The sequence below is a fragment of the Suillus fuscotomentosus genome (genome assembly GCF_016647785.1).
Source record: "Suillus fuscotomentosus strain FC203 chromosome Unknown F5891scaffold_23, whole genome shotgun sequence".
NCBI classification, from domain to species: domain Eukaryota; kingdom Fungi; phylum Basidiomycota; class Agaricomycetes; order Boletales; family Suillaceae; genus Suillus; species Suillus fuscotomentosus.
The window spans coordinates 199901-218322 of record NW_024539535.1 but is presented as its reverse complement, the minus strand read 5'-3'; the positions used below and the strand labels follow the sequence as shown (position 1 = coordinate 218322).

Below are 18422 nucleotides of genomic sequence, written 5' to 3'. Positions count from 1 at the left end.
CTTTGGTTTTCATTTATATTCGGAACCTTCATGTATAATTTTGTTAACTCTCACCAGTATCCATGTGGAGTCGGACTCAGTCGGTACTCTTCTGGCTTGATTAGTAACCACATACCATGACTCAATCGGCGACATCTTGAAATGTACTTACTATCATGATGAAGCTTTGAATTTGAAGCCTAGCAATCGATGATCACGCCCATACAATCCACAGTCGTTTTTTCTCCACCAGCTACCGGCCTTTTTCACAGATTCCGAGTCAGAAGTCACACTGGGACTTCGTTTTTTTTCATCAGAATGAGTCCTTTGGAGACATCATGTTAGATACGCCGTATGTCACAACTTGGACAAATGGTCATTTACTTCGTGTGTATTCTCAAATTCCTACTAGGCACAGACTCGACCCTTTCAAGAACCGAGGAACACCCCGGAATGGGAGCGAAGCGCTTGCATGAATAATCCTTGAAGAAAAGCGCCCTCCCTTTAGCTACCCTCAACCATGGCGACGTGGAACGTTGTGGGCGACATTGCGAATGTCGGCGGTCTTGCTTCAATAGTTCAACTATCTCTGCAAGTTATCTTTGCGGTCAATAGTTATGCTTCTTCCGTTGCAGGGGCAGAAGCTGCACGTATGAGCCTTCATAACGAACTCCTCTCCCTCAATACAACTCTCAGCGAAATATATATCCTCCTTCAGCAGTCGAATACTGCACTATCAACACAAGCAAACGACTTGTCCCCTTTGGAGAGCGCATTAAAGGAGTGCGAGAAGGTCTTGCAAGGCCTTCGTGAGCGTATACCAGAGAACAAGCGTCAAACATGGATCGGTTCAAGACTAGCGTGGCCATTTCAGCAAGTCGATATAATGAAGGCTGTGGATACATTGGAACGTTGCAAAAATACCCTTTCGCTGACGATCGCTAGTGGTATCTTGTACGTGCTTTGTATTTGGCGCTCTAGGCCTTGATACATGATTAATGCCAATCATCATTCTAGGTCACATGTTGCAGAGATAACGGCTACAACCAAAGAGATCCAGCTGGATATAAAGGATGAGGCAGAAAATATCAAGCAGGAAATTAGCAGGAAAACCAGCGAGGTCAAGCAAAAGATCGGAGATGATGCATTGGCGATCAGAGAGGACGTTACAGCTGCGAAACTGGCAATCACTGTGCGTATATCTCACTGAATCTCAATGCGCGCTGACTCCGAACGATGATTAGAACAGGTTCGATTACGGCATCGCCTACATCACGTCCGCACAGGTAATGGCCATGAAAAGGCATGAAGAACAGAAGATGGAAAAGTTGACTATACAAGCACAGAGTACGTCCATCCAGCCACTAGCCGATCACTTCCCATTGTTTATAAGCACAATCACTCAGGCCAAGAACGAAAGGACTTGCTACAGTGGTTGGATGGGTTCAACTGCACGATCAGGCATGAAGAGGTTTCCGCTCAACGGGAAGCAAACACGTGCACCTGGGTGTTCGGAATGAAAGTTTTCCGTCAATGGAAGACACCGCCAACAGTGCAACGTGGTAAATTACTATGGATCAATGGCAAACGTTAGTACTTCTACGAACTTTGATCATGACTCTCTGATTTATTATACTTCAGCTGGAGCAGGGAAAACTGTCATTGTGTGAGTGCTCATCTCTGATGCAGCACATGAATGCTGACATATACAGTTCTGCCATCATCAACGAGCTCGTGGCTTGTGGCGAGACACCGGTGTATTTCTACTGTGACTTTCGTCATGAAAGAACCACAGACGGAGCTATCGTTCTACGCTCCCTTCTTGCTCAGTTACTGAGACAAACACCTGTTGATTGGAACTCAGAATTTAACGACCTCTTTCGTAGGAAATCAGAAGGGGCTGAAGCTCCGGTTGACATTGCGGTCTTGTGTGACCTCATCTGTCGCTCTTTGAAATTTCTTGAACGACCCGTCGCAATAATTGACGCCCTCGATGAATGCAAGGGCGTTAGTACAATCCTCACACGGCTGGTTCGCACAGTGAACGAGGGCGATTTGCGACTTCTAATCACCAGTAGGACGGAGCCGGCCATTTCCAGTGCTCTATCCGGCTTACCATCGTTGTCGTTAAGCGACTATACCTGCTCAATCAATGACGACATGGAACTTCACATCGACAGAGCGCTGGAGGCTCGTTCGAGGCTTGCATCTCTCCCACCGGATCTGAAAGATGAGATACGAAGCTCGCTCTTGCAGCAAGCTGACGGGATGTTAGTGAACGCCTACATTTATATGTCATGACTAATACTCTATTTGTCAGGTTCCGTTGGGTCGAGTGCCAGCTGGATGCTATCAGCGCTTGCCGATCCGTTAAGGGGATATCGGACTCGCTCAAGAGTCTCCCGAAAGGCCTTTATGAGACATATGACAGAATTCTACAGGCAATCGAAGAAGCTGGGCCCGATCGCAGGTCTATCGTTGAGCGGACGTTGATGTGGCTAGTCGCTTCTCTAGAGCCGCTCAACCTGTATCAGCTTGTTGAGGCTTTGAGTATAGAGATCGGAAGTACAACACTGAACCAAAACCTCAGCGTTATGTCCCCGACCGATCTCTTGGAAATATGTAGCTTTCTGGTGAGCTTTGATGAGAAAACCTGTGTTGTGACTTTGTCGCATTACAGTGTGCGGGTAAAGTATATTCCTTCCCCTACAAGATAGTTTCTCATGCACATCATTCCAGGAATACTTGATGGCAGGCGAAAATGCACAGAAGTACCGCCATTTACTCGAAGATGCCCACCGACATATTGTCCAATATTGCGCGCAATATTTGGTCAGCGATGATGTCCTCAATTCCAGCAACAGTTCTATGCTGCGGTATGCCCTTGATCTCGGGCTCGGGGCGCATATATCCTCTATCATCAGCGAGGAAGACTCTATACTTTCTTGTCTGGAGAATCTCCCAAGACAGATATGCATTCGACATCCTTGGAATGACCAAGTAGCTCTTGTCAACCCCTGGCAGATTTGGCTTGCCGATCCCAAAAGTATCTGTGACATTCTGGTCCGTTTTGGGCCTGAGTGGATGATTCAACGATATCTGCGAAAGCATCGGGAGCATTGGAATAACGTGCTGCAATTCGCAATCTTGGAGGGATATACACAACTCGCCAATATTGTCTTGGATGTCGGAAGAGACCCTAATTTACCCATCACAATTGGCTTCAAGACTACAAGCCCTACGATGTTTGCTATCCAACACAGTCCACAGGAACTCGTTGAATGTTTCCTTCGTAGAGGCGCTCATCTCCCGGTTGACGTTATCCATACTGCGCTCGAGGAACGGCAGGATATTAACTCTGACATCCTTTCATTGCTCATTCAACACGGGGCGAATGTTCATGTAACACACGTCCATTTTAAAGACAGTCCTCTTCACACACTCCTTCGCATAGATGCTCGGAGCCAGGAAGTGTACCTGGAGGCTTCACGCGTCCTTGTTGATGCAGGGTGCGAATTCGATACTCAGGACCAAGAGGGACGGAAACCTCTTGACATTGCCATCATCAAATCATTCCACGCAGTCGCGCAATACCTCCTCCAAAAGGGTGCTATCGTCTCGGCGGATACTATTTGCAAATACCTTGAGAACGAGAGTTTTGACTTTACCCTCATGTCTACGCTCTTACAGCATGGCGTGGATGTGAATGTGCAAAGTAGCGGAGCTAACCCCCTCCATATTCTCTTTGGTTACAAAGAATGGACCGACGACTGGCTCGAGTTAGCAGACCCATTGCTCAAAGCAGGCTGCCCAATCGATGTTGAAGATGATGAAGGATATACGCCACTGTGCCTGGCTATCAGATACGGGTCGTCCACATTATTGACGCATCTTATTGCATATGGTGCTCATATCCCTCTGGACGCAATCCATGATCACTTGGAGGCCTATTGGGTTGACCGTTCAGTTATCCATACCCTTATCCAACATGGAGCGGATGTGAATGCGGTGCGCAATGGAACTTATGTCCTCCATGCCCTGGTGGCCCACGAGAATTGGAGAGATGACTGGCTCAGGACAGCACAATTACTTATTGAAGAAGGATGCTCAATTGATGCCGAAGACGAAGAAGGTCAGACGCCTCTTCACCTGGCCATTAGATGCGGATCATTGCCATTGGTCAAAAATCTCGCTGGAAAAGGCGCCTGCATATCGGCGTACGCAATCCACGATTACCTTGAGAATGATTGGGTTGACGATGTCATCATTTCCACCCTCATTCAGCATGGTGTTGATGTGAATGTGCGACGCAATGAACGCAATTCCCTTCATTCTCTGCTCCATCATCAGCACTGGAAAGAAGAATGGCTCAAGGCAGCGCGTATACTCGTTGAAGCGGGAGCATCATTGGAAGCTGTGGATGAAGCAAGTCATACGCCGATGCAGCTGGCCATAATGCAGGGGTCAGCCACCTTAGTGAAATACTTATCAGGAAAAGGTGCTCGTGTTCATGCGGACACTGTTTACGACAACTTCGAGAAGGGCTTGATCGACACTGCCATGGCTTCTGTACTTGTCCAGTGTGAGGTAGACGTCGGGCATGATGGTGGCAATTTACTCCATGCCCTGACTAGACGTCTAGATATGCAACACAACTGCATCGAGATAGCGGTACTCCTGATTGACGTGGGGTGCTCATTGGATGCTACCGACAATGCCGGAAACACTCCCCTTCTTCTTGCTATTAAACAGCAATCATCGTCTTTTATGCAGTATCTAATAGGAAGGGGTGCCCGCATTCCTACGGATGCTATCTATGTTGCAATTCAATCCACTCAAATTGACCTGGATATCATTTCGGTGCTCATTCAGCATGGCGCACACATCAATGACATGCATCTGGGTGCCAACCCTCTCCACACTCTCCTCACTCGTTGGGATTGGGGAGGTGATTGTCTCGAGACAGTTCTAGTCCTTGTCGAAGCGGGGTGCAGCTTGGACGCCACAGATCAAAAAGGGAACACGCCCCTCCATCTTGCCATCAGACGTCAGTCACTCCCTTTAGTCGAGTATCTTATCAACAAAGGGGCTTGTATTCCAGCAGATGCCATGCACGATGCGGTTAATCCTCCTCACAATTCTGGGATCGACTTGAATCCTGACGTTGCTTCTGCTCTCATTGTTCGTGGCGCAGATGTGAATGCATTACGCTGTGGTGCCAACCCACTTCATACATTGCTTCGTCGCCCGCAAAGAAGCGACTGTCTTGCAATAGTTCGCATTCTTATCGATGCAGGATGTGAATTTGACAGACGCGATTCGACTGGGTATACGCCACTTTGCCTTGCTATAATCCACGAAATGCCCTCGGTGGCTGAATACCTCCTCCTGAAAGGTGCTTTACTGCACACAGATTCCATTGGCATCGTCATCAAAGATAACGACGTGAGCCCCGATATTATTCAAAACCTTCTCCAGCACGTTGCGGATGCGGATGCGTCCAGTCAACTGCTCATGCTATCATTGGGCCATCGTTCATCATCCCAGTTGTTGCATGATATGCATGATAGCAATTGCCTAGAAATCGCCAGGGTCCTCGTTGATGCTGGATGCGAACGAGACGTTGTTGAATATTCACCTCTCATAGATCTCGCCATCACCCACTCGCTCCCATGTGTCACGCAGTACTTCCTTCGAGTGGGCAGTCCTATCCGCATAAATCATCCGGTACACGTCGCACTTAATAGTCATGTGCCTGATAATCCTGGACAGGAGCAGTGGGTCGAGCAGCTGCACGCATGGCAGACAGACTGCCGATTCCAGACTATGCAGGCCCTTATCGAAGCTGGACATGATGCTAAAAGTAGAGACTCAGTGGGACAAACACCGCTTAACATCGCCATCCAGAAGCGAATCCCATCTGCAGTCAATTATCTCCTCAAAAAACTCGGTCGTGGACAGCTTGATTTCTTCTGTGGAAATGGACTAGAAGAACACAATGCGGAGGTCATTGCGACACTACTTCAGAGCAGCACCCCACTCCATGCTTTGATTCGCAACGTATTTACAGGTCCTGTTAGCATTCATGACTTCTGTTTTTCAAGCAACGGGATGCACGGTCCTTTCTGCGAACGAGACTGTGGGGAGATACTCCTCATTCTCATCGACGAGGGCTTTTCGGTCAATGCTATAGATTCATCAGGACACACGCCCCTCCGTATTGCCATTCAACGCCAACTCTTCCTCGTTGTTGAATATCTTCTTCGACGTGATCCAATATGTGACGTCGACGATGTCATTGCTGCTTTCAGCGTCCAAACTCATGCGGGGCAGTACCTTCTTCAAAAATACGTGTCGAATATGGACCCCTTGCATACCCTGATCTCACGGATGCACTCGAACCACAATGGCGTGGATGAAGATGTTTACCTAGCAATTACGAAGGGCCTCGTACAAGCTGGCTGTGATGTCAATGTGCGGAATGGCAGTGGGATAACTCCTCTCCAGCATATGAATAAACTTGAAGTCGATCAAGGATACCCTGTAGTCAAGTATTTTCTATGCCAGGAAGGAGCACTGTAATGTTGTGACGGTTTAGTTGTTTGGAGTTTCTCCGATGATGAAGATGATGTCGAGACTGTAACAGATTATGGTAACCTACATATATGATATATTTCCTTGTATCTTGCTACAGCTTTCAATGTACAACACGACCCCCTCCTTCGCACAGCTGACAGTCAATAATGGCTGTACAGGGTGTTCAGAGGTCGATAGAAGCACTCGGCTTACTATACACGTTCCGAGAAGAAGCCATAGAATCAGAGCACGATGATCTAGCTTTCCATGCTCTTCATCTTGACCTCACAGATGACCTCAACGATTAATCGATTATACCCTGCATTTCTATGCAGGCAAGGGGCGGTGCAACGCAATGGGGTGCTGGGACTTACCAATTCCCATAGGGCACCCTTCAGCGGATATCAACGATTATACCGCTAAGTACTCGGTATACGACCACGTCCGTTGATAACTTCGGTCGCACTGTGTGTTGAAGTGTATCATTAAATTTGCCAGTACTAGTAAGTTCAATACTACAAAGTAAAGGCACACATTATGGAGATATCATGGGAGCGCACTGATACCTGGCTGGCTCCAAGTTCGTGTCATCAGTACAGATGATACGCGGGGGAGCACGGACAATCAAACAATGGGACTCACTATTGGGGAATAGAAGAATGCATTATTATCGACAATGTATCCTTTTGCATAGTGAGCTATAAGTCATTTACAGAAAACGCGCACTCACATAATGGGGTACCATCAAACTTGACTTTCTTTGTAGGTTTTCCTTGGGTGACTATAGAAGTATCAGGTTGTTGACGCTTGCCTCATTTTCTCTGGGGTACGAGTTAGGCCGATGTGGAATGAGATAACGCATAGTACTGACAAATCTTTCATCAAATTGCCTCTTCCTGCAGAGACACAAACATGATGAGGTATCAAGCAATACAAAAAGCGATCAAACTTGCCTCACGAGTGCCTCCTCAGCTTTGCGTTTATCCTCCTCCTCCTACTCAGACGATCGAGTACATCAGTAAATTATCTAGGTAAAGGATGGAGAATATCTACGGGAGCCCACCTTCCTGCTCCTCTGGAATCTTTCCAGAAATGATCCATCGTTTGAGAATACGTTGACCGGTTTCGGTTTCGGCGGGACCTTGGACGAGGTATCAGGAGAAGTTAAGGACGGAGTAGCTGTGATCGGAAAAGCGTATCCTGAGTAAGGTTGAGGTGATGCAGCCATTGATATTATGCTTTGGCAGATGGATTTCTACGGGGTTAGCGTTCTTCCCGAAAGCCGCTGCTTTGTAATTATTTATTTGTATCTGTAGCTATTGGTTGTTCTATGTAGGACGTTCGTTCGTCTTCGCATCTGGCAACTCTGATAGCACTTGTGACTAGCGGGACCTCGCCGGCGCTGCCACTTCACGATTATGCACATTTTCGTGCAGAGTGTTGTTTCTACAACAATCTGCTCGAAAATGTGCATATCCTGCTGCCACTTTCGCGCTTTCAAGTTTTTCTCCGCTTCACACGGACCACTCTCGCGATACTGCCAACGGCCCCCGTTCCCAGACGAGATCGTAGTACATCTGGATACGAAGCATAATGGAAGAAGATGCGTAAACACGTTTTGATTTTATTTTGCCTGCCTTGTGAAACATCTTGTCACAGATCACAATACGCCCAAGAAGACTCTAGCTAGATCTTCCGCAGCTGATTTCTTAGCTCGTGGTTTCAGGTGTCTTCGCATGCAGCCATATCCTTTCCGAGCTGGTCGGTATTATGATATTGTTTGGATGAACCTAGGGCATTGCATGCAGCAGGCTAGCATGACAACCCAAAGACCATGACTTGCATATCAGCATGCACCGATCATCCAGTAACCGCAATGCAACAATACCGCTGAGTTCATGCAAACTTCCGCGGACACTCTTCTGAGCAGAACTCAGGTTACAGCCATCGTAGTCGACAAACTTCCTGGCGCGACAAAGTTGGTGTATACTTGATTTTTTGACGTCGACGTAATTCAAGTGTTCCTGTATCCTGCCAGAACTTGCTCATGATCAAGCACTTCGATGCTTGTACCTGACGTATGCATGAACGTTTGAGTACCAATCGTAGATAACCCTACGTATGGTCCATGACTCGGACACAACCCTCACAATGACTAGAACATCTCTTTACATTGGTAGGCAACTGTGCTGGGTCACATTAGTGCTAAGGTATTCCCTCGCGCGCGCGCCTGTCTGCCTCTAATACTACTCACGAACAGTCGTCCCCCTGCGTGTGAAACGCTCCAAGAAGGCGATGCAAAGGTCGTAGAGGGATGTACAATATTCTGCAAACTGTTCAGTCTTCGCATCGGTCATGATGCGGAGATAGTTCATCTCACCTTCTTCGCATAAGTCTTTCATATTGAAGCTAATTAGCCGGTTCAGTCGGTGCATGCATGCGATCCGTTCCTGGGGCTTCCTGAGTTCCCCGTCGCAGCTTCTCCACATATATGAACGTCAGCACTACTAGGTCCAACATATGTTCGACTGGCGAAAAGACCTCTAGGTATGCTTCATGTCCTGGCTTGTTGAAACCAATCTCCAACGGGTGATGCCGTGCGACTTCCTTGCCGTTGAGCATGAGCTGACAGTTGTGCATCACGTTATACATTTTTGTTGGAAGTGATTGAAAATAAGCGCAGCTGACTTACGATGCAATTGCGCGGGCCGAGCTTCCACTTGTATAACAGTCCATCGGGACCTCGGAAAACACGCCGCCTGTAAAGTATTGAAACAAGTGAAACGGCCCATATGTGTTACGCTCTCACCGTCCAAGAATCCCCTTATTCGGAATGAACTGAGACGCCAACAAATCTATCCCGTCATACTTGATGACAGATGAGGCAAATGTGTGCCACTCGATCTTTGCGAGGACTTCTGACGATTCTACTTTGCCAATATTGAATTCGTTTGGGACGTGCTTCTTGACGACGGTCACACGAGTATCGAACGTGAAGGCGGTCGAGGTCGAGTACAGAACATGACCCTGTTCATTTGTAATCACGGTGTTACGCACATGAGGTGGTTTGAAGGTGAGCTTCATCTCTAGTATCTGCGGGGGAAAAAGGATATTCCTAAGGTTCTTATCGTCTGCAGCACCACAAGTAAACACTATCATGTTATTCGTGGGAGGGCCTGTACATGTTAGGATATTTTTAAACCTCGAGTCCTAGAGGGGCGTGACGTCATACAAAAGAGATCCTTACAGCAAGATGATTTAGTAGGCCACCGAAGTTACATGATTTTGAACAAGAAACCCTCCTTGACACTGGGGACTAACTGTAAAAAAACTCGAACGCGTGTTCTATCTGCAGCATACATGAGACCGTACCAAAATAGCTTCAAGCTGAAACATATACCTGTCAATCTAGTGTATGATTTACGATGACTAGCCTTGTTATATCGCTGCTCACAAGACCTGCGTCTCATCGGTTGCAGATCTTGAATTGGAAGACAAGCCTATGCAGGACCCTACACATGAGGCAAGAATCTCAATGTCGAGTGCCTTCACAGCTGCCAAGTAACAACTTGGGAGAAGCAGAGAATAAGAAACACTCGACTCACTAGTACTGAAGGAAGCTTGAAATTTGTATCCAACTTGCAGCTAAGGCTTGTGTGTTTGGCACAGTGGGCGATTCAACGGGTAAACCTATTGCCCCGTCACGGGGTCGGAACGGAAGATACTCCGGCTATGATTTGATTAAACACAAGAAGGGTTGCAGGGCATTCGGCTGCTGTCGGTAGTAGGTATCCTGCGGTTGGCAATGAGGGTGTCATGGGCCTACAAGGTTAGATCGCCGATACACGTTTCTTGAACTGCCAGCAGGACAATTTGGTACACGCATTTCCAGTGCGCTAACACTTCTACTCCCAGTGGTGGATGGTTCGTCCGAAAGATGTATCGTTGATCGCTGCGCATGCTCTGGCCTCCACAGTCGGTCGTCATGGATGACGACGGGAGCTACATAGCCGCTAGGGTACAATTTTTAGAAGCGACTATAATAGATCACACAAGGTGATCGCGTAGCTTTTAGTTGACATCATTAGGCACGTGTTTCCGGTTCTGCCGCATAATGTGGGACCAGGGGCACCATATAAGGCCCTCACAATTACAACTGAACCAGCCCTTTGATTCCTCTCCCGAATTTCGTCCTTTACCCCCAAAATCACATTCAACAACGACATGGAGTCCACTGCCAAAGCTACCACCAACCAGCCCCAGGCTGCTGTCCAAATGAGTATGTTTTTTGCGACTATCAAGATATATCATTCATGGGCTGCGGGTCGATTTGAATAGGTGCTATGAACCCTGCTCCTGCCAAGAACAGTCAGAACCACCAGGAGCACCCCGCTAAGCGCATCCGTGGAGGAGGAGCTGCTAAAGTACGGTTTCTCAAAAGTTGAAAGTCGAGAACGGTGGTTGATCTTTGTTCGCTTTACCTAGGACTGCTTCCTTGGTGCACTCGAGTGTTTCCTGTGCTTCGGTGAGTCCCCAACGATACTTGGAAGCTGTAGACTAAAACTCCTCATATAGAGTGTTGCAAGGTGATTGGTGGATATAGTGACTCTTTCGGAGTTAATCTGACTGCGACCATCATTTCAGGACTGCTGCGAGTGCGCCGCAGACATCATCTGTGCGTCTTACGTCCCTTTTACAGTTAGAACGGCGCTGACTTGTGACATGTAGGCTGCCCGTGCGAGATGTGCTGTTAAATGCCCTCTCGCCTTCAAAGTCTGCTCGTGGTCTCCATTTTTCATTTCACAATCATGACTCTTGTAATACTGCCTGTTCGATTAATATTTGTACTGTGCGATGAACCAGTCGATGTAGAGATCAGATAGGCTGCATGTTACCTTTTTTTTTGTCTTGGCACACTTGACAAGCGTACTAGTATTTTCGGCCCTTTGGGGTTCATGACAATTAAGTTGCGCAGTCACTGCGGGCCGGGCATTGGGGTTCAGCAACGTTTAGCTGGGGCTAGAGTTGCTGTATTCCGGTTGTCTGGTTCGGGTAAATTTTCATCGAACTCGAACCTAGCTAGTATGCTTCCTCACCCTTACCTTCGAACCCAAGCCATGATTATAGGTTCGCCAATATTTGGACCAAATGATAAGGACTAACTTAAGTTCTGTTCGAGTTCGAACCCCACTGCCAGACCCGAAATAGAAACTTCGTTACGTAAAATATGAGGCAACTCTCTTTGGCTGATAGTTGTTCGCGATGTGACCGCTTTCCGTAGCTCTCGCGATCAAGCTACTTGAGCCAGTGCGTGAAATAGCAGATGATCGACTGATAGTCCACCATTCGTCAATCCGCCTACTGCTTGCTGTGATATACACAGCTTTTCGTACCTGTTCTCTACACCTGAGTATCCCGAGTCCTTCAAGTTGTTCCATCCCCAGGAGGAGGCAGATTGGACATATCATCTTCCTGCTAGGTTACGGATCGAGCTCAGAGTAACAGTTACATTGCCGTGCTCCTTCCAGATGCAAAAGGCCAAGGTACTGAAGGACACCAAAGGTATCCTCAAGCGGGTAGATGGTAGAGTTTGGATTAACCGTGACAAGGAGGGTACATCAATATCCATACAAAACTTACGTAGTAATATCTAGAAAGAAGTAGATCTAGAGGAAACAGTGGAATAGTCATAACTCCGAGTCAGAATAAATGACATATACAAAATCATCTTACGTTCTCCGCGGGGCGGCCATGACAAAGCTACGTGTATCTGCTCTAGTGTACATCAGATCTCTCAGTCGATATCGATCGAGCTGTCCTCCACAAGCCTGACGGCTTCTTCCAAAGCATCATGTAGCTCGGTCAGCCATGACGATCGTATCACCGAGCTTGTGTAAAGGGACGTCCTCTTGAAACGCGCATAGTTGCCAACTACGCATCGAGTTTCAGGCCTCCGCACATCGCCGACTACGACGAGCGCGCGCTGTCTGTGTTAGCGTCAAGCCTGCGTGTTCCAGGGTACGTGATTACCTATCCTCCATACCCCGTGCCCCACGACGACCAAGCTCAAACAGTCTCCTTCACATGTCCTCCCTTCCTGGATGGAACGGACCAAGGTGTCATAACGAATTTACCCCACCACGCGGGCCATAGTGTCAAGGCAGTAGCAGCAACCCAGCAAAGACCTACAACAACCAGTGTTGCTGTATTTGTCGAGTGGAAAACATAAATACCCAGAGCGGTAACGAAGCAAAACATTCTGCGTGGACGTGAATAAACCTTGAATCATGCGATGCACAAATATTGCTTACCCCCAGATTAAGTATGCATATGGAAGGCTGTACATGATCGCTAGCGCTTCGACATCTGATTGTGTGTGGATCATTCGGGCCATGAACGATGCCTTGAAGGACAAATGAGCATTATAGACCTTTTAGCTTAGTATGCAACAGGCAACGCACGGCGCCTTCAGCGGAGTCTGTGCCCCATCCGCGGCTCTCGACAGCGAGAAGTATGGATACCACCAAGGAACTGACAGAGCACATCGTGGACAGATAAATGACCACGGCTACTGCGCTGATGACCCCAGGAGCACACAGAAAACTAACATCAACTGCTAACATCACGGTGGACTGGCCAAAAAAGTTGATTATGACAAGTGGAAGTTTAAGAAACCGCTTACAAAGATCGCAACGTTGCTCCAGTCGCCATTGAGTCTGTTAATGTGCCTGTACCACTTAGGATAGTTCAAAATATTGTCTACCCATGTGTTTCTCAGGAATTTGTACTGTGCAGCTGGTGCGCCCCAGAGGAACACGTTCGCAAGCCTAAGCCGGAATGTGCCTTTTTGTCTACTTTCTTCAACTTCATAGACCGACTGGTTAGCATTGAGACGCGCGCCAGCTTGTCCATAGAAGTTCAAGAGTTTTGAACGAGCTGGAGGGTCGATTCAGTGACCATGCCCATTGTCTCTTGCACGGTATCTATGCTCACCGAACAACCGCATGAGGCGAGCTTCCAGCGTGTAAGTGGAAGAATGCTTCAGAAGGAATATATAGCGCACCTAGTACACACATGAGATGAGCAGGCAATTCCACACACTCATCACTAGATGGTGTTAGAAGCCCTACGTATTCCACGAGATTGTTCGAAAGGTCCAGCATGCTGTGTAGCGTAGAGAGGTCATAGGGAACAACAGAGGTATCGGATGTTAAAAAGTCTACAAAAGACGTCCCAATTCATTGTTACGCAAAAACTGGCGGGGAATAGCCAACCTGAGTGTGCATGAAGAAGAACATGCTTGAGTTCTGTGGCAATCTGAGGCTGGATGGGAGCATTGCTCGGGTATAGTTCACAGTGCATCCTTCACGGTCATGATGTCGGCCAACGAGAAATTTTAAACTGAATACATCGTTAGAGATATAGGGCAAAATGAACGATAAGCTACGTACGCAATGCAATTGACGAACCAATACTGTGCCTCGAGGGCGATTTCTGTTGTTTGCCGATAAGTTAACCTTACTCAAGAGAGCCAAGAGACACCCACTGATGTGAGTATCCGATTTAACACCCTTGACATGTTCGTAGATACATATGGGCTCATCGAAATCCTGCAGCCAGAACAAGAGTCGTTTATCGTGCTGCACGAAGTAATAATTACATGCGTCTTCTTTCGCTTGCAACTCTAAAACTAGATGTGTTGAGTCATCGATTATATCACTGGCTTTCAAGCGTAGCTGGTAAGCCAGATGATTGATGGCCTTGAGAAGCCTTCTGCTTCTCAAATTTGCGTCCGTGAAAACGTGCTTTAGAAAAATTATAAACGCAGGCAAATAATCAAAATGAGACACCAAAACGTACCCGAGTAGCATCATAGAAGTACAACGCTCCCTCCGGATGTACGACACCCTCCCAACCGTCGACAGGCGTTTCTGAAAAATCCTTCTTTTTGGCTGGGATAGGCTTGGTCTCGATGTCACTCCTTCTATATCATGACCAATCGAACAGTTGAGATCAAGAGAACCTGATAGAACGAAAAGCATACACAAGCACCCTTCCTGTGTACCTCTGGCAAAGCTGCGGAGCCAACGGTTTGAACCTTTTGGGATCCCATTCCGTTGTCGACGCAGATTGTGACCGGGAATCGATGGAAGTGATGGAACCTTGAGCAGGATGTTGACTGACCTGAACTTGAAGCTGATTTGCCTGGATAGGTGAGCTCTGACTCAGATCGTTTACTGGCGCAAGGACTCCTGGATGGATGGTGCTTGCAGCTGTAAAATATGTTGTCTCTTGTTCTGCATGACTGTTCTTTGGTGAAATCCTCTGATAGTATGCAAGGAGACGGCTCAAAAGCGTTTGCAAGCCAGACTGTGCAGGACGGATACCTAACTTGCGGATGCGGAGGATGCATTGGCGTGCGATGGACCGGATAATATGTGGTGCAGTTGTGTTGAATAGGAAGCCTAGCCAGGTCAGGATCGCCCGTAGGTATAGAACCATGAAAATGAGGCCTAGCAAACTTCAAGCTTAACTCCACCAAGTTGACCCGGAGGAGACGTATTTGGCCAGTGTCAGTGCCTGCGTTAGTACGTTACGGAATGGGCGCTGAGCGTAATTACTGCAAAACCTATTTTTGCACCTTGTATTTCTACAATCGTGTCATGCACCGTAACCGTACTTTTTTTCTTCCTGGATTTACTTGGAATATTTTCGAGCCTTGAACCCTTTTCTCAGAAACCGAAGGCTCCCATCAGTCCAATCCATTTCGTGCACGAGATCTTGGCGCAGCAGTCACGATATCATATCATGCGTTGAACAATTCGGCGCTCGACGTGCTTTGGGATACTTAAATATATCTGGACTATTGATATTGTTGGCCCGACAAGCGGCCATCTAGCCTCTAGGTCCAGTTCTAGGTCGTGGCTGGTTCCAGTATCCTCGATCACGGTAACCGCCCCAAGTTGGCTGGCTCATTTTTTGACTCCGCAAACGCCAAAGGCAGCGCCGCGGCCCGCGGGCTTTGATTAAGATTTGAACAAGCTTCAAGAACCTATGGAAACCCCGCCTCATGTGCATTATGTTTGGTGCGCGAATGCAAACACTATTCATTCATTGTGAGCCTTGATTCATTGCCGTGCTTTGATGTTGCCACAGGTAAGTATATCATAGATTCATGTATCCAATACTCGATGTCACTGATCTGCCCCAACACAGGATGGATCTACACTGGAATTCCGGAGTCAAGACAGCCACTGCACAGTCGAGCTTCTCGAATGACAGAATATCAACATCAAACTCCATGGTAAACACCTAACAATATTTTTGCATTTGAAGCGCTCGGAGAACCACAAAAAGGGCGGATATAGCAAGTCTTCTAGGTTATGGCGATTGTATCGCCCGGGCTGAGGCTTTCCATGCAAAGATGGAGAATGGAATGGTTACCGTGCGCTTCATCGCGTGAAGATGCGATCCTATGCATCAGAGGACTGGTGAGCCGCAAATATTGTTATATATGCCGACATATGATCATACATAGAAAATATTTTCGTTATACCAGCCACAGAATGGATTCTGTCGATATGATGTTAGCTGTAAATCAAATTCTACTTTTATTATCCGGGGCTTCCAAGTCAAGGGTCTCGAGGCGGGATCAAATATACATCTCCATTATGCTGATTTTGGCGATAAAAATGCTGAACGGTGGTATATCTAGCACGAACGCTGTAGTTATACACCACTAACCTTCCTCACTCGCTCACTCCCATCCCTCGAACATGACATACGTCTCGAATGATCATAGTTGGTGGCCGACAATCAATCTGGATTTTTTTTTTCGACTATTGGATGGGTTCATCGCATCAGGATGTTTAGATACAACGTTGATATGCAGTTTCGCAGTTGCAGCGGGCGTCGTGATGGTATACGATTGGGGTGAGCCGGACAGTGTTCAAAAATCGCTGATATTATCATGATATTTCTAGCCTCAACACTCGGACAAGAGGTACGTCGATGTTATTGCCGCAGCAGCCAACTCGCTAAGAATGGTGTCATAGATTGAACTCATCTGGGTGAGTGACAAGATTCCGTATCAGAAGAAAACAAGAGCATGCAATGAATTCGCGACAGAGACAACGTTGGTCTCTCATGACCGCGCTGTATTTGATTGTTAGTACTCGTGTTGTGCTTTGGCGTGGCAGGCAACTTGTGCTAACTCCAAAATGTTCTAGATACGCTATAGTGGGTTACCGTATTTTCTGCATGTGTCAAGACCAACAGCTTTGCACTGTGCTAATAGCTCATCTCTGACAATTAGTGTCCATTTTCTGCGCATGTCTCATATGCGCTGTATTGCATTTTTCTGACCGGCGAGACACAGAAACTATGCCATCGGTATCGTTGACAGTTGCAGTAAGTATTCTGCAACCATCTCATTCAAATCCAATCAATACACTCATGCAGGGGGCCCGGTCAGTCGGATTCCAATCATTGAACTTGGCTGAATATAATGACTCAATAGGTGTGAGTCGGAGTCTTTGATACTGGTGCGAGGGCGTTCACTAATTGGAAGTTTTAGGCACTATCGCATACTACGCAATAAGAGGAATAAGTATGGCCTTGATCGCCATGTTGGGCGGTGAGTTACCCAGGTACAATACCTCTGTGATATTGACACACGATGCAAGTCATCACGATTGCTCGGTTATATGCCATGTATCAGGGATCTAAAAAGATGCTTATGTTCCTTGTTACTATCTTCCTGGCTGTAAACATCACATCCGGAGTAATCACAGCGATAGAACTAAACGGTCACCTTGTACATGGTGAGCGCATTTGCCAGTTGACTTGAAGAACACGGCTCATTGGACAAACACCAGAGGAGTTGATACTCTCTGGCACATATATGTGCTATTATGTATATAGAGGGTACGCGCAGCTTCTGAACTCCATGGCTTGGATGCTCAAGACTGTTTGGGAGTTCCTCGCACTGTGCCTTTCAGTCTGAGTGGCTGTGAAACACTTCCGTGAGCTGCGACGACTCGGCCTATCGACAGGATTGACCATCGGGGACTGTTTCGGAGTGCTGATACAATCTCACGTTCTTTATTTTGCAAGGTGAGCTTGTAATGTGAACGCGGTTATATTTTTCTGCTCAAGTTCCGCACATGTTAGCTTTGCTGGTGTCTCTTGCCTCCAGCTTGCTTATCCTTATCTCTCTCCAGAAATCGCGGTGCGCCGACCTGTCGCCAACATCTGCGTGTAACCACTGCGCATCAGTTCTATAGAATTCAAATTATATTGGAGCTCTGACACTCGATGGTGCTTTCCAAATTTTATCGGTTGTGCAGATGTTTGTGCTGGGACCACGCCTCATCCTGAGCGTTCGAGAATACCACGCCAAACTCGTGGCATACTCCGATGCAGAAACTAGCATGAATTCTATTGTTTTCCAGGAACATATACATGTATCAACTAGCAGTACTGTGTAGGGAAATGCTTGCCGAGTGGTCTACAGGGAGAAGAAATTCGATGGAGGATCCATCGTGGTATTTATTTAGCATTTAGGGTTTCGAAGCATATTTAAAAGGTCCAGGCAAACCTATTTCTTGTTGTATCACTACTGGAACAAGTATCTGCGCTTGAATCAAGTGGTAATTACTAATAAGGGGAAATTATCCGGAATGACTAGCAACCAACCTGGTCCTTGATGGCCGATATTGAAATACAATGAGAATCAGTCACCCATACTTTCTTCCCATAGAAGACTTCTCCATGTTCTCCCACTGCAGCACATTATACTAGATAGTATGCAAGAGACTTGCGACAGCGTAGCCAGAACTGGTGTCGCACCGACAAACCTCGTGATT

General features: G+C 47.1%; 5 protein-coding genes across 5 annotated transcripts; 2 read left to right on the top strand and 3 right to left on the bottom strand.

Moving 5' to 3' along the window:
- The first annotated feature begins 152 nt into the window (after positions 1-152).
- F5891DRAFT_1144874 (ankyrin repeat-containing domain protein) lies at positions 153-6792 on the top strand. Its single transcript, XM_041364987.1, has 9 exons — positions 153-331; positions 392-933; positions 997-1171; positions 1224-1326; positions 1386-1568; positions 1621-1645; positions 1692-2249; positions 2300-2666; positions 2719-6792. Exons 2-9 carry the CDS (start codon positions 500-502, stop codon positions 6559-6561), a joined length of 5688 nt encoding a protein of 1895 aa, XP_041226695.1. The 5' UTR covers positions 153-331; positions 392-499; the 3' UTR covers positions 6562-6792.
- Positions 6793-7021: 229 nt separating this feature from the next.
- F5891DRAFT_264082 (uncharacterized protein) lies at positions 7022-7820 on the bottom strand. Its single transcript, XM_041371130.1, has 4 exons — positions 7619-7820; positions 7427-7549; positions 7286-7376; positions 7022-7238 (listed from the first exon to the last, which is right to left on the bottom strand). The coding sequence occupies exons 1-2, from the start codon at positions 7781-7783 to the stop codon at positions 7499-7501; spliced, it is 216 nt and encodes a 71-aa protein (XP_041226694.1). The 5' UTR covers positions 7784-7820; the 3' UTR covers positions 7022-7238; positions 7286-7376; positions 7427-7498.
- A 1144-nt stretch (positions 7821-8964) lies between these two features.
- F5891DRAFT_1187815 (uncharacterized protein) lies at positions 8965-9714 on the bottom strand (the record flags this gene model as incomplete). The annotated part of the gene is made up of 3 exons (XM_041366904.1): positions 8965-9180; positions 9248-9314; positions 9365-9714. The coding sequence occupies 3 exons, from the start codon at positions 9712-9714 to the stop codon at positions 8965-8967; spliced, it is 633 nt and encodes a 210-aa protein (XP_041226693.1).
- Positions 9715-10779: 1065 nt separating this feature from the next.
- F5891DRAFT_951148 (uncharacterized protein) lies at positions 10780-11309 on the top strand (the record flags this gene model as incomplete). Its single annotated transcript, XM_041375018.1, has 4 exons — positions 10780-10834; positions 10894-10979; positions 11041-11080; positions 11284-11309. The coding sequence occupies 4 exons, from the start codon at positions 10780-10782 to the stop codon at positions 11307-11309; spliced, it is 207 nt and encodes a 68-aa protein (XP_041226692.1).
- A 989-nt stretch (positions 11310-12298) lies between these two features.
- Positions 12299-15150, bottom strand: F5891DRAFT_264015 (uncharacterized protein). The gene is made up of 12 exons (XM_041371129.1): positions 14600-15150; positions 14416-14539; positions 14102-14360; positions 14025-14049; positions 13830-13918; positions 13619-13774; positions 13549-13569; positions 13238-13491; positions 13017-13187; positions 12867-12958; positions 12586-12814; positions 12299-12538 (listed from the first exon to the last, which is right to left on the bottom strand). The coding sequence occupies exons 1-11, from the start codon at positions 15055-15057 to the stop codon at positions 12622-12624; spliced, it is 1842 nt and encodes a 613-aa protein (XP_041226691.1). The 5' UTR covers positions 15058-15150; the 3' UTR covers positions 12299-12538; positions 12586-12621.
- Between the last annotated feature and the right edge of the window lie 3272 nt (positions 15151-18422).